The following is a 14570-nucleotide window of genomic DNA, read 5'->3' as shown; positions in this document are numbered from 1 at the left end:
AGTCCTTTTAATTAATAAATTTTTTTTTTAGCTAACAAAGTTGCAAGGGTAAAATTCGAGAATGTGCTCGTGTGTTTATTAGTCCTTAACATATTTTTTTTTTTCTAACTTTATTGCAAATATTCAAGGATATTCAAGAATAAAATTTTAAATGGACTTTTTTCCGTCCTTATGCACCAACAAATTTTTGATTCTACCGAATTTTCTAATAGAATTGTACCAAATAAAAAAAAAAATAAAAATTAATTAATCATGTCCTTAAAATTTCAAAGTCCTTTTAAGAAAAATCTTGGCGTCAGAGAGAAAAACTATTAACGTAGTTTCACGATTTTCGGCCTTATTGTAATCGTCGTTACCATTTCCTACATTTACATATTTATGTATTTTTTGATTTTTCTTTTCAGATTCTTTTATTTGTACCATTTTGCATTCTACGCTTATCATTACCGCTTCAGTGGACAAAACCGAAGTTTGGCATTAGTATCCTCTTGGTTATTCATACAGGTAAGTACCGTTACACTTATACATATATTTATGTATGTATATCTATGAATCGCAATGAGCTGATATACATATCGAGCCCTAACCGCCAAAATAACGTAAGCGACATATTTTTCAAAATTTAATTTTTGACGCAGAAATGCATCTTGATGCTCTAGGAATATTTCTGCATCAAAAAGAAAATTTTGAAAAAATGTCGCTTACGTTATTTTGGCGGTTAGTGCTCGATATGTTTGTTGTTAATGATTGATTATATTTGAGCCCGAGATCGGTTTATGAAAAATTTGATCTGCGATTTTTAAATTTTCTCGCAGCCATGAAAAAGTCGCATACGAGTATTTTGTACATACATATGTACATATGTACATTAGACTGCATCACTCGCCATATAAAAAAAAAAAAAAAAATGGTACTGTTTTTCCACTGAAATCATAAAATCTATTATATTTTAAGACTTCCACCAAAATATCAGGGAGAAATATTAAGATTTACATATGTATGTGGTCAAAAAAATTGTTTTTTTTTTTCATGAATAAATAACATTTTATTTTTAATATCATTTATTTTTTAATACGACAGCTCGTTTAAAGCAGTTTTCTTTCGATTCAATATTTTCGATCCAATTTTAAAAGTATCAAAATTTGTACTATGCGAAAAATTTAAGTATCTCGCGGAATGAACGAAAAAACAAAATATCTTCCGAAAATTTGCACAAACATGTAACGCGTAGCATATGGGTGTTTCCATCGGAAGGTCCACCACGACAAACAAAAATAAAAATCTTATATCTAACGTATTTACGGGCCGATTTGTGTCTGCTTTTCAAAATATATACTGGCTATGTAAGTAGAATCGAGTTTGCGTAAAATGGTCTTCCTAGATGGCGCCCAGGTTGAGATATTTCGAAAAATCGTATTTATGGTCCAATTTCGTTCGAATTTGGCGTATGTAGTTGAAACATAATAAGTCATAGATTTCCAACAAATTCACCCTGAATTGGCGCTGAAGTCAAAATAGAAAGCAATATTAACAAAAATATAACGATGGAAATTTATGTCACGTGACGTTTCACACTTGTGGTTGTAAAAGAAAATTGAAACAAGTTGCATTAATTCAAAAAACTCTAAAAACAACTAGAATTGCTCCAAATCATATTAAAATAAGTTTCATGAAAATAGCCGTCCACAATTCGCAGAGTTTTGCGATTTTGTAAGAAAAGAAAAAATCTACTTCCATTTTTTGCCACGTAACGACACTCTCCTTAAATGCTTATATTTCAGGACCATTGTTTTCATTTTTCGGTTAAATATAGAGCTAATTATGTGCTATACAATGGCCCAAAAAAGTGAAAGAAAACAAATTGTATTCCTTTTTTGTATCGCATTGAAACGTACGACTGCGACGTATGCGACGTATGGAAATACCCATATGAGAGCTGAGAATATGAGTGAGAGTGTACGAAAACTGTCAAAAACACTTGTTACATGGGTGAGAATATTCCAGTGCTGAGAACTTATGAGAACTCCACGTTAAGAACGAATAGCGATCAGAGTGTCCAGATATGGCGATTTTTCTTGGATATTCGCGCGTAAAAATTTAGGAAATCGCCATAGGCGATTTTTGGCGATTTTTACCCTTCAAATAAATTTTTTCCAATTTTAAATATGTATATAAAAAACTTAGTTTTCCACGATAATTTTACAGAAGAGGCTAATGAACTGCGTCTTTTAGACTGTCAAAAATGTTTAATCACCCTTATCCAAGAACTTTTGAAACGATTACCTAGTCAATTAAATACATTTAAAAAAGCTCTGATTTTGTCACCCGAAAAGTGTGTGAATCACAAGAGGGCGAGTTTCAGGACCTGCCACTATTCACTATTGACTTTGAAGGAAAGAAAAGCAGTTTAAATCTTTTAACTTTCCCATGGAATAACTTTTCTCAGAACCATTCCATCCGACTCTGAATAATTTTGGATAATTGATTGCGGAGTGAAAACCCTAACAGGCAATAAAATCTTTGGAAATATAAGTAAATTCATATTATTATCCTTGTCGCACTCACCTGCTTTGTTGAGCGCGTATTTTCCGTAACGAATTCAACAAAAACTAAGATTCGAAATAGGATGAGGTTGAAAAGCCTTAATTCAATAGTTCGAATAAATTGTTATATGAAGGCTAATAGTTTCTGCTGCAAAACATTTCCAATATCAAACGGTCTGTTATGAAGGTTGAATAGCTCAATATGTGACAACAACAGAAATGTAAATGATTCAGACACTAGGCGATTTTGAAGAAATTGTGGAAATAGCTCATCTCGTCTTATAGGTTTTTATTTAAGTTTTAGTGCCGACCTCTTAAAAGCGGATTGTGCGATTAATCAATTAATATGAATTATAATAAATTTAATAATTGCGTAGTCCTGTTGAGAAGTGTGTTGAAACAAATATTTTTAAAAAGTATGCGTATTTTTAAAGAAAATTGTCTGTACATCACTATTATATTATTTTTTATTACCCTCAGAAGGTGTTATATTCGTTTTTAGTTTTAAAAACTATATTATAACAAGAACTCATTTTTAAAATAAAAGATTTGATTTAACAATTGCGCTTTTTTTTAAAAACAATCTGGACACCGTGATACCCACTCTCATTACTTGTTAGACGGGGAGAATGAGAGTGAATTCCTATTCATTTTCCTATTTACTCTCATCGTTTACGAGCATCTTTAAGGACCTAGGAATAATTTTTAGTTCGGGATTTACCTTCATTAACCACATTAGCTATACCATTCCTAAAGCTTACTCTAACCTTGCTTTTCTGCGGCGCCACGGTAGAGATTTCAAAGATCCCTACGCCCAAAAAATTCTGTAAACATAACTCTCTAGCTCATTCAAAGCTGGAATACGCCTCTTTAGTCGGGAAACCAATTTACTCAACTCATTGCTCTAGACTTGAAAGAGTGCAACGAAGCTTTATTCGCTTCGCTCTCAAGCCACTCCATTTTAATGATCCCCGTAGCAGTTGCTTTGTTTTTTAATGTTTTAAAATTCTTTCATAATGAAACACTTTTAAGTTCTTTTTGCAAAAGTTTCCTTTTGGTTAAAGTGTCATTTGAATATACTTTAAACAAGAAGTGTTTTTAATAATGCAATGGCAACTGAATTATAACAAAATGTTCATTTAAATGGAAATAACAAAGTTGGTTATGCTGATCTAAGTAAAATTGCATTAGCTGATTGTGTTAAATATGTAATTATACTACGAAAATTACATACTTTTGTTTTCTTACCGTTATACGTCAGTCAAATTTCCATTTTGGTTATTTAACTAAAAAGCCTTTATGGGCACCGTTATCTTTAAAGTGGCTTTATGACCGCGATCAGCAAAATAAAGCATTCTTTAAATTTTAAAATATTCTTTAACTTTATTATGAAATCGGCCCTTAAACTAACAAAATCTTTTTTTTTTAGCCAGGTTAAAAAATGTGAGCGAAAAAAGTCCACTAAGTAATAAAATATTTTTGTTTGTGGTTTGTTACCCGTCAGGAAGTGTACGGCAAGAAAATTTAAAGAAATTGGCGAAATTGCAGAAAAATAGCGAAAAATATATGGGGGAAATATTCCAATTTCTATATTTCGTCTCTTTAAGTGTTTAAGCTTTTTTATGATACCTTGCACCTTGCCGCTTTGTGATCAAATATTTTGTGTATGCAAAAAGGTGTTTGCATCAAATTTCGCATTGCACAGTTATGTATCTAGTATTCCCGTAAATTTTATGCTAAAATTAATTTGGCATCAGCATTTGGCTAGAACAGTGTGCCACCGTAACTGTGTCGGTCACGTGCATTCCTCTAGGTATGTACTATCTATATAACATACATACATAAGTACATACACATACATACATGTATACACGCGTATGTAAGTACTCTTGTATCCACATTGGTTATTAGTTGGTTGGTTGATGTCATTGTGGATAACGGTGCAGGTGCGCTGGCGCTCGCTCACGTGGCTGGCTATCGATTTTATTCGGAGCCTGCACGTTGTTAAAGACCAATTGCAATAAAGTTGGCTATTGCAAATAAAAAATGTCTGCTCTGTTGAAGCGCAAGTTTTTATTGCCAAAGGCGTTGCAACACTCGCAAACAAAATCCAAAATTCAAAAATTCAAAAATTATGTAGTCATTAATGACCATACTCGTGGCATCAAATGCACTAACTAACTACTACAATCAAATTTAAACGGCCTTCCTTCGTTTTGTATCATGCTTCGAGGTGAAATCCTCTTTGGCCCTGTAGTGCATCGAGAAACCGAATGCCCTTGCTGCGAACAATAGATACCATCCATCTAAGATGGGTACCACCAGGGCATACGGGAGTCGAAGGAAATGAAGAAGCTGATCAGCTAGCCAGACTGTCGTCTGCTGTGTCGACACCGATAGGACTGGAGCCCCTCCTTGCAGTGGGTCCCAGTACACGATAGAGAAGGCGCCCAGAAAGGAAAATAGTAATCGAATAAATAGTAATCCCGGAACGACTTATCGGCTATTTCGGATGAAATAAAATAAAAATAAAAATGCATTTGAGTTAGCCTATTAAATCTGTCGTGGACTGCAAATTATATCAATCGGCAAAATGAGATCAAATTGTAAACTGACTGCAATTTTGCACCTACAATCTACTTGCAACTGAAAGGATCCATGATTTTGACCCATATGTACATTAGGGTGGTCCAAAATGCATGTGAATTCGGAATTTTGATGCTCTCACCCCCTAGAATTGTTCTATACCAAAAAGAATAATTAAAAGTTAAAAAAAAAATTGTCAAGAAAGCTACCAACTCATAACTCGTGGTGTCCTTGAACCAGATTCAACTGAATCGGTCTGGAACGATCTAATTTCCGATGAGACTATTTTAGAGGGGTGTTCCATTGTTAGAATCCGTGAAGTTTAAAATCATGGCAATTGCCGATTTCACAAAAAACGTATATTTTTCGATTTTCTGGTAGGTTTTCGATAATGTTCTCGACAACAATCAGATGTTCAGCACAAAACTGTAAACAAACAAACTAATGCGACAACAATTTCAAGGAACAAGCAACAGTGCTGCCACTTGTTTGGCACATTTAAAGAAAGTTGATCTGAAACCCAACGAAAGCTAAATGGCATTTAAATAACAATCCAGAATGGAACTTAAGAGCCATTTAAATTTTCTGAAATTGAAATTGGCCCTAGCTCACACGTTCTCATTTTCAATCCCACACAAAATCGAATTTTGAAAAACTTTTCTTTTAATTAAAAGTACATAGATATCGTTTTGAGTAGTAACATAAAATATTTTCTTTTGGAAAAAAGTTTATTTATATATGTATTTTCGCTTTATGTAAAAAAAGCTTAAAAAAGTCGTTGTGGCTAAAAATGGGAGCTAAAATTTTTTCCTTACATATATATTAAGCTGCATCACTCCCCATATAAAAAAAATCGGTACTGGTTTTCCATTGGAATTATAAAATCTATTATATTTTAAGACGTCCACCAAAACATTTCGGAAAAATCTTAAGATTTAAGCGAGCTGGACCGATTTGAAAAAACCTCCAAAAATGGAGTTTTTTATGAATAAAAATAGTTTCTTAAAGATTTTTTTTTGAAAAAATCCCCTCAAATGACAAAACCGTTTAAGCTTAAAAAGTTTACATAAAAATATTAAATAAAAAATAAAAATTTTGAACGGAATCGTAAGATGAGATTTTTGATGCTGTTTTTTAACTTTTTTCAAAGATTGGTATAAGAAAAACTTGAATAACTGAACATAAACTCTTCTGATTTAGACTTGTGAGGTATCATTGGAAAAGTATTTTCTCACCCTTTTTATTTCTTTGCCAATAAGCTCATTCAAAGGATGAAAAGTAAAATGAACGAACAATCAATTTTATAATAATAAAGTGCAAGTTACCGTTGATTTTTGGCAATTTTTTTCACGCAGTCTCTTCCATTCAATTTTTTTTTTCGAAAATACTTTATATGGAAAAAATGCAAAACACCTTCAACAAAAAAAAAATTCTCAAAAATCAACGCGATTTTTGACTAACTCCGAACTTGCATTTTTTAACTAGAATTTAATGGCCTGCAAAACTGCATACTCAAAAAAGATCTATCTGATCTGACAAAAAAGTTGAAAATTTTGATGAAAATTTGCTGAATTTTCGCGAGTTTTGCACAAAGTTTAGGAATTATATTTTTAGGTTTTTTGTTGTTGAATGAACCATACCTTTATAAAAAAATTGGCGGAAAAATATTAGAATAAAAATTGTTGCATATATTGTGAAAAAATTTGCTGTGCCAATACTTTGTTCCGGCAGTGTATATAAGGGAGCAAAAATTTCCACAATCACTTTTCCATTAACAATTCACAATAAAGCAGTTTTTCACTTAACTACACTGGCCTTAAGGTTGCGTTTTTTTTTTTTTAACCGAGCTGGCTGAACTCGAATAAATAGCCGAGTTTGTGTTGTTGCTTTGCATGTATTTCGTTATTTTAGCGAGTGTTCTTTTGTAGCTCGGCTGTAAAAGAATGCACCTTATGTATGTATGTAGCTTATTAAAAATACATTTAAGGGAATTTTAAAAAAAATTGTATACCATGGACTGGCATGAAGACTTCCAGTGCCGAGGTAGTTATAGCGATGAGTAGATAGCGATAAGAGTGCCAACTGCGCAGTTATGACTGCTTTTGATACATATCACGTGTAAACCATGTACATACATAATGTGTTCGCCTGTTCTTCTACATATATTGCCATATCCCGCAATCTGATTGTCCATATTCTCTCTCTTTCTCTCTTCCCCAACACTCCATGCAGCACTCCATGTTTTACTTTTTCCATCGTTACGAGCTGCCTGTCATTATTCAACAAGCGCAAATACTTATCATAACAAACAATCAGAATGTGGCAGGGAATGGCCCCCAACAGAGGCAGCAGCAGCAGCTGCAGGGCCAGGGGCGGCCAGCTGCAATTATAATGGGTCGACTATTTCGTCGCCCGGCTCGTCAGCAACAGCAGCAACAACAAGAACAGCAGCTCATTGATGCTCTACGAAATCAGCGACAAATACCATTCGTTGGTGGCTTGCTGCAGCGACGCGTCGGAGCTGTGGACACTTTGCGGCGCACGCTTCTACAACGTGGCTGGATGGGAGCGCCACGTGTCCGCGTACAAATCGCCAATTTGCAACGCATCAATTTGCGTTCCATTCAAATAAATCCAGCCAATTTGGATGCAGCCGCCGCCTCAGCAGCAGGCGAAGCAGCAACGGGTGATGGTGCTGGAAGTGGAAGTGGCACCGGCGGTACAACGATAGATGGCAATATTACCATAACACAGGTGGCAGACGCAGATGGCTCAACAAATGCAATGGCAATGGCAATGGGAAGCAACACCAGTAGTGGCAGCGGCCAAACCATTGGCATAACAATCTCTTTTAATCCGCCAGCCACAGACGATGTAGACACGAGGTCGGCAACTGGCGCTGAAAATGTTGCACAAACCCCCCCATCAGTGGCAACTTCTTCGTTGAATGACGCGCGGACAACAGAAGCTATGCCAAATACTGCCGCAGAACTACAGCCGGTATCAACAACAATAACAGGTGAATACATTAGAACTTAATTTTTTAATATTTTTTTTCCATTTGTTTTTTTTTTTTTTTGCAACATCTATGAGGTGTTCGAAATACACACTGGTGAAAGAACTATGTAGCAAAAATATTTTGGTAATACAATTTTCCAGTTACAAAATCTTCGGTAACGTGCAGAATAGATCTGTAAGAGGCGAATAAGTGTTGCCAATTTTGTAACTCGCAGTGTTTAGGTTAGGGATCCATTCTCTATGTTCTGTGTACAGGGCCACTCGTTTGTGGACGCTAAAATATCTTTTTCGCTGTCCAAAAAAGTTACATTAGTACAGTAACCATATTTAGTTTAGTATAAAGCAAGAATGATAGAATAAAGAGATTGCGCTTTGCGCAGGTCCGTTACTCTTGTTTACTAATCAGCTGTTCGAGTGTTGACGTCATAATATAAAATTTTTGGTGGGAAGCGTATTGGTTTGCGAGGGAAACGTATTGGTTTGCGAGGAAAACGTATTGATTTGTGATATTTTTGTTAAAGTTATAAAATAAAAACGTTGTAAAATGAAGTGCGCAGTTGCGAAATGTGGAAAAACGGCGGCAGAGTGCAGTTTGTTTACTTTTCCTTCAGATCCAGAACTTAGGAAAAAGTGGATCCAGTTCTGCCGGCAAAGCAAGGATTTCCAATTTAAAAATTGCTATATTTGCATGCATCACTTTGCAAGTGAAGATTTTGAAAATAGTCTGCAGTTTGAAGTGGGTAGGATGTTTATTTATTTCGTTTATTGTGTTTATATTAATGAAAGTGTTTAAAACATTTCTAAGGTTATGCAAAAAGAAGATTGTTGAAACGAGGCCCCGTGCCATCAATTTACAAGCCCGGTGATGAAAACCCGGAGCGTTCGCAAAGAGTTCATCGTCGTCAAAATACGTCGTTAATATTGGGTTTCATTGGAACGATATCCTTATTTGATGCTGTGGGCAGGCGTCACAGTTTCAGGTAAAATTTCTTGCTTATGCCTTGGCAGTTTAATTTTATGTTGGCACCGTTTGCATTGTATTTCCTGAAATAAGTACGCATTGGAAGTTAGTAAAAAGTTATGTATTGTCGCAGATGCTACTTACCATGCTATGAGCACGCCCTTGCTCAACGAATTGGCCCTTTTACGCTGTTTCCTGGTTAGCGCTCTTCGATTCTCTGTAGTCTTTCTGGCATCGTATAGCTTCTATATTTGTTTCCAAGCCTTGGAGCTATGCACTATTTGCTGTGGCTTCAATTTCATTTGGAAATCTTACTCGTTCCATTTGCCAGCGCAACGGTGGCCACAGAATGCAATTTTTATTTGAACGCCCTACTCACTACCTGAAATAAAATAATAGGGCTATTCGCGATCCGGTGCAAATGGCCTAGCATCATTGCATTGCAAATTTGTATTGCAAATTATTTGCAATACACAAACAAAATACACGCATTTGCATTTGTCATGGCTTGGCAAATTTGCAATACCGAAAATCCATAGCATAAATATGCTATGCATTGCATTCATAAACAAAACCAAAGCTGATGCACAAAAAGTGTTTTGCAAAAGCTTTACCATGACAGTTTAATAAAGGTCGCTCACAATCCATGGCATATTTCTGCAATTGCATAAATTTGTCAGCTCTTATGCACCGAATCGCGAATAGCCCTAATAATATAAATAATGTAAAAGAAACACAAAATAAATTTACCGTCTTCTCGATTCAATAAATTGCCACCAGATTGTTTTATTTTAGTATTTCAACTAAATTGTATGCTATATTTACTTTTTTTCGTCGAAATTGTATGCGATTTGACAGATCGCCAACAACAACTTTTATATTATGACGTAGATGCGCAGAACGAAAAATTTTTGCACCCCTATCGGCGCAATCTTTGTATTCTATCATTCTTGAGTATAAAGTATTTAATTTTATTCAATTCACAATTGTCGTTAGATTAAGGGATTATACCATCCGGACGGTCGGAAAATTTGGTAAAAAATAATTTTGCTTCTGACGCATACAGTGGCTCACAGCTTATTTCAACCAGCAGCTATCAAAACTTTTAGCCACCCATGAAAACTAAATTAAGAAAAATATCAAATTTATTTAAACGCTGGTTATTAGCCTAATAAATAACATACCAAATCAATATGACATCATTAGTAAAATAATAATATTTTAAAAGAATTGAAATCTTAAAACGATATCAAACACAATGCCACACAGTTTATTTCAGCCAAATAATTTCCAGCTGTGCAATTATCCTCGTATCTTGTGATGCAACTGTTTTTTTTTCTCTCTGTGGTTTAGTCATTATATTTTTAATACGTTCAAATATTGTTTTGCTGAATTTGGTGAGAAAAGCGCGTAGAAAAATTTGTTTTGCTAACAATCAACGAGAAATTGTTCTCAGTTATTTTAACCCTTCTACACAAATTCATAAAATTTTTTTTAAAATATTTTTTTTTGCTTGAAAGCCATTGTAAAAACTTAACAGAGGCATTAAAAAGTTTTATCGCAGTGCGAAAGATTTTAAGGTAAGCTCTGGATAGATTTCTTTAAAAAATTTGATCTTTTTGACCCAATTTGTGCAGAAAGGTTAAAAGTCGCATATAAAACTTGGTGAAAGGATTGGACTGGAGTGGTTTTACTGTGCGGATTTGTCAGCGCGAAAATAGAACGCACGGTAAGGGCACAAATGCGCATACCAAATTTTTCAATTCAGCCAAGTAGCGCTAAATTGTCCGTAAATTCCGGGAAAATGCAAAACTATCAGCTACAATAATCCATTCATAAGCCATACAAATTGAAGTGACGGATAAATTCTACGTTGAATCGAATTTTAACATTTTGGTCCTTATAAAGCCTTATGTGTTTGGGGTAGAACAAATACAAAAGGCTCATTCTACGGTGACGGGTGTGACATTTCAACTCACATTTTAAGCGTTAATTCTTAAACTGTAATAGAAAATTCTTTAAAACGAGTATTTTGTAGTATGTTTCCGAGATATACACAATGGACTAAAGACTAGATAATCCTTGATCGGACTCTTCTTCTCCATTGTATGTCTTAGTAATTGTAAAGTACCTTATTTTTAAATAGTATGAGTCTTTTACCTGTCAAACCGAGGCCGTTACCTGAGAAAACCGTTTCAGATACTTTTTTTTTATCCGTGACAGCATAGCTTAAGTTTTCCCATCCCTCGGGCAACATATCTTTTTATGATTAGCTTTATCATCGCTGATCACAAACAGATAGTATATGACACATTTCAGATTAGCTGATAAGTAACGGTAGCAGTCCCTGGCCGAATTTATTGAAGTTTGTCAAACTTTAAATTGTGACGGGTGTGACATGTGACGGGCGTGACCAACATAATCGGTTGGTTCTTTTTTCGAAAATAAAAACATATAAATACTTAAAAGCAATTCGCACATATTTCCCTGTGTCATAGCGTTACTTTCGTCAGCTTTTTTACACTGTCCAAGATGTGTTTTCCTTCAAAAAAATAACTACTTTGTGTATCTTGTGACGGGCGTGACATTAAAATATGCTTTGCTTCAATATATAATAAAATATTTAGTATTTGCCCGAAAAATTTGAAAATTACGCCGTTACAATGCTAACGAATTTGTCTCTCCACTGACGGTTTAAACAATGCAAAAAAGGTAATCGACTACGAAAATCAGTCTTGTAAATTTTGAAAAAAAATTAACCTCTCATATGGGTTTGTAAATGGTACAACCTAAATTAAAAAAAAAATATCTGATTTTGAGATAAATTTCAGAATTTTGGCTTTCAGTCTTGAAAGTTAGATTTATTTACTCTTACTTACTAGAAATAATACAGTCATATTCTTTAGTTTATTTTCGTTTCATTCGGTATCGATTACCGTGGAATGAGCCAAAAACAAAACAAAAACAAAAAGTTTAGGTGGTATCGCTTTGGTTTGGGCCTGAATGTCCGCAGCGGTCCAGACCAGAAATATACAGACATGGCTGATTTGGAACTGCCAGTATGTTTGCAATCACCGCACATAGGGGTATTGGTGGTATAAAACTTTGATAAAAGAGTATTTAAACATATTATTTCTCAAGCTATGTAACCCATCTATCAAATAGCAGTCATAAAAGTCGCCACCGTTACTTGAACTTTGACATACGTCACATAGAATATAGCCCCTATCGGAAGATTTTTTTTTGGTTGTCTTCTTTCAATAGCTGCCTTTGTTTCCTTCGTTATTATGGTTTTTATGAACCAATCGAAGTTTAACGTCCTTATTATCCAAAATTCGCTGTCATCCAATAGATCTGGAAGAAAAAAGAAATGGAAAAAATGTAGCGCCTTTCTACCACTCTACCACTTCTAACTGCGGTAACTGCTGTAGTACTTTGAGTTATGGCACGGGAAACTGCTTAAAATAACCTTCAGAGTACATATGCGGAATTTTTTAAGCAAAATAAAGAAAACGATTTTGTGTTGTAACCCCTTAAGGATGTGTATTTATTTTTTTCGAAACTCTATTTGTTTTCAGCTCCAAAATGTGAAAATCCGGAGGAAGAAAGTTCATACAAAAATGAGGCAAACATTAATAACGACGCAGCAATGTCGAAAAATGATGAAAAAACCCCTTCGAGTTCCATAGAAAGCCAATCAAACCAGGGTGTCAATAAAGAGCCTGTACTTAACGAAGAAAAGAAACAGAACACAGACAATTCATTGGGAAGAGGAACATTCGAAAATGCGGTTGACTCCGAAACGACTCAACAACACTTAGAGGGCGAATATTTGCCAGCGAGAAACTTGAGTGCAAGCGTGGTGTGTGAAGAGGGAGAGGGGAACAGTTTAGCCGAACAGATGAACACGAACGTACCATCATTTGTGGAACTATCGCCAATCGTTGAGCGTGGGCACGAGGTGGTGGTGGCAATATTAAACACGTCAGTAGTGTCGCAGCCTTTGCTTTTGCCAAACTCAACTACTGTGGCCGAAGCGACATCGTCTGCATCCATGCAGACAACTGCAGCGTCGCCAAATATGCTTGCCGCATCTCAACACACGCATCCAGCACGAACACGTCTCAGTCCAATAGCAGCAGCAAGTGTTGTTTCACTTACATCCACATCACCAGTGCCATCTGCAGCCACGGACAATGTCGACGTTACCGACGATCAGAACGACGTCAGAAGCCATTCAGAAAATACGAAGCCAGGCACTCGTCGTCTGAATTCGACCGACAGTTCACAGGCAATGGCGGTACAGCTGGGGCACGATTCATTTTCAAACACTACGAGCAATTTTGATCCTCAAGAGACACCTATAACGAGTTGCTGCGAGTTTTCCATAGATCCAGAGTAAGGAGTCCCTATAAACTAAACGTGAACTACTTATGGCAAACTGGTGAAACTCTATGCTCACGAAAGTGTTAGCTAAGCAAAACAGATACGAAATGGAAGACATACAATTTTAGTTCATTTGTGTATGTATATATATAAGTGTGTATGAATTATACAATGCTTGTACAATTAGACATTTTTATTAGCGTTTAATTTGTATAAATATTTAAAAAAAAAACTAAGGAAAGAAAACAATTGCTTAAAATAATATTTTCCAATCCAGCACTCGTAACATTCCGGTGGCGTTTTATTCCCCTCTCATTTATAGATTAATTCGGATTTACATATGTATGTATGAATATGTGCAATATAAACAAGTCTCACAGAAGGTATATGGGTGGTCAGACGCGCCAAATTTTCAGAAATCAGAAATTAACGTGCTCAACTATTCTCGAAATTTTCGCCATTTGAAATCGGTTTCTTTTGGCATAGTGGGATAATGAAGAGAAAATTTTAATTCGCGCAAAGAGAAGTCGACTTTGTTTTGAACTTATTTCTAAATCAATACTTGCATACTTTTTTTTAGATATTTTTAGCTTATTAAAATTCTCATTTCATGTTGACTATTTGTCAAATTAATATTTATTGGTTCGATTTTTCATACGTTGATTACATGTAACAAAAATGTACATATGTATGTATGTATGTAGGCATGTATGTGGGAAGCTCTAAAACATATTCATATTTATAAAAAAAAGTATTAGGGCAATTCATCTAAACGCGTAAAAGCCGCCTCATATCCACGTAAACCTCGTAAAATTGTTTAATTTTGTACGGAAAACCGGTTTATTTACGAGGTTTACACAGTTACGAGGCAGTTACGCGTTTATATGAATGCCCTGAATGTAATTCAAATTCATTCAGTGTGCCTTACAACGTTTGAACGTTCCCGTGTCGCTACTCATATCAAAACCTATTCATTTAAATTCAATAAAATTCAAAGCCGATCGAATTCATTCAATTAGAATATTAGTTATCGTTTTGAATGGATTCATGCAGACGTCTCATGTTAGGCGAACCAA

At 35.1% G+C, this 14570-nt stretch overlaps 1 protein-coding gene and 1 long non-coding RNA gene across 2 annotated transcripts; one reads left to right on the top strand and one right to left on the bottom strand.

Moving 5' to 3' along the window:
• Window positions 1–405: 405 nt before the first annotated feature.
• On the top strand, window positions 406–13698 carry LOC118751825. Its single transcript, XM_036486643.1, has 3 exons — window positions 406–504; window positions 7362–8148; window positions 12687–13698. Exons 2-3 carry the CDS (start codon window positions 7368–7370, stop codon window positions 13508–13510), a joined length of 1605 nt encoding a protein of 534 aa, XP_036342536.1. The 5' UTR covers window positions 406–504; window positions 7362–7367; the 3' UTR covers window positions 13511–13698.
• On the bottom strand, window positions 8889–10053 carry LOC118751826. Its single transcript, XR_004994600.1, has 3 exons — window positions 9859–10053; window positions 9253–9490; window positions 8889–9191 (listed from the first exon to the last, which is right to left on the bottom strand). It is a non-coding gene; the product is annotated as an uncharacterized LOC118751826 (long non-coding RNA).
• Window positions 13699–14570: the final 872 nt, after the last annotated feature.

Source organism: Rhagoletis pomonella, unplaced genomic scaffold (genome assembly GCF_013731165.1).
Source record: "Rhagoletis pomonella isolate Grant_MI unplaced genomic scaffold, Rhpom_1.0 Rhpom_scaffold_01021, whole genome shotgun sequence".
NCBI classification, from domain to species: Eukaryota; Metazoa; Arthropoda; class Insecta; order Diptera; family Tephritidae; genus Rhagoletis; species Rhagoletis pomonella.
Note: the sequence above shows the minus strand (reverse complement) of the source record. Positions and strands in the feature narration are given on the sequence as shown.

What these genes read in the sequence shown, in the direction of transcription:
- LOC118751825 (XM_036486643.1), top strand. Translation starts at nt 7,368, where the DNA reads ATGTTTTACTTTTTCCATCGTTACGAGCTGCCTGTCATTATTCAACAA. An exon ending in GGTATCAACAACAATAACAG is followed by an intron (nt 8,149 to 12,686) that starts GTGAATACATTA and finishes ATTTGTTTTCAG; the next exon opens with CTCCAAAATGTGAAAATCCG.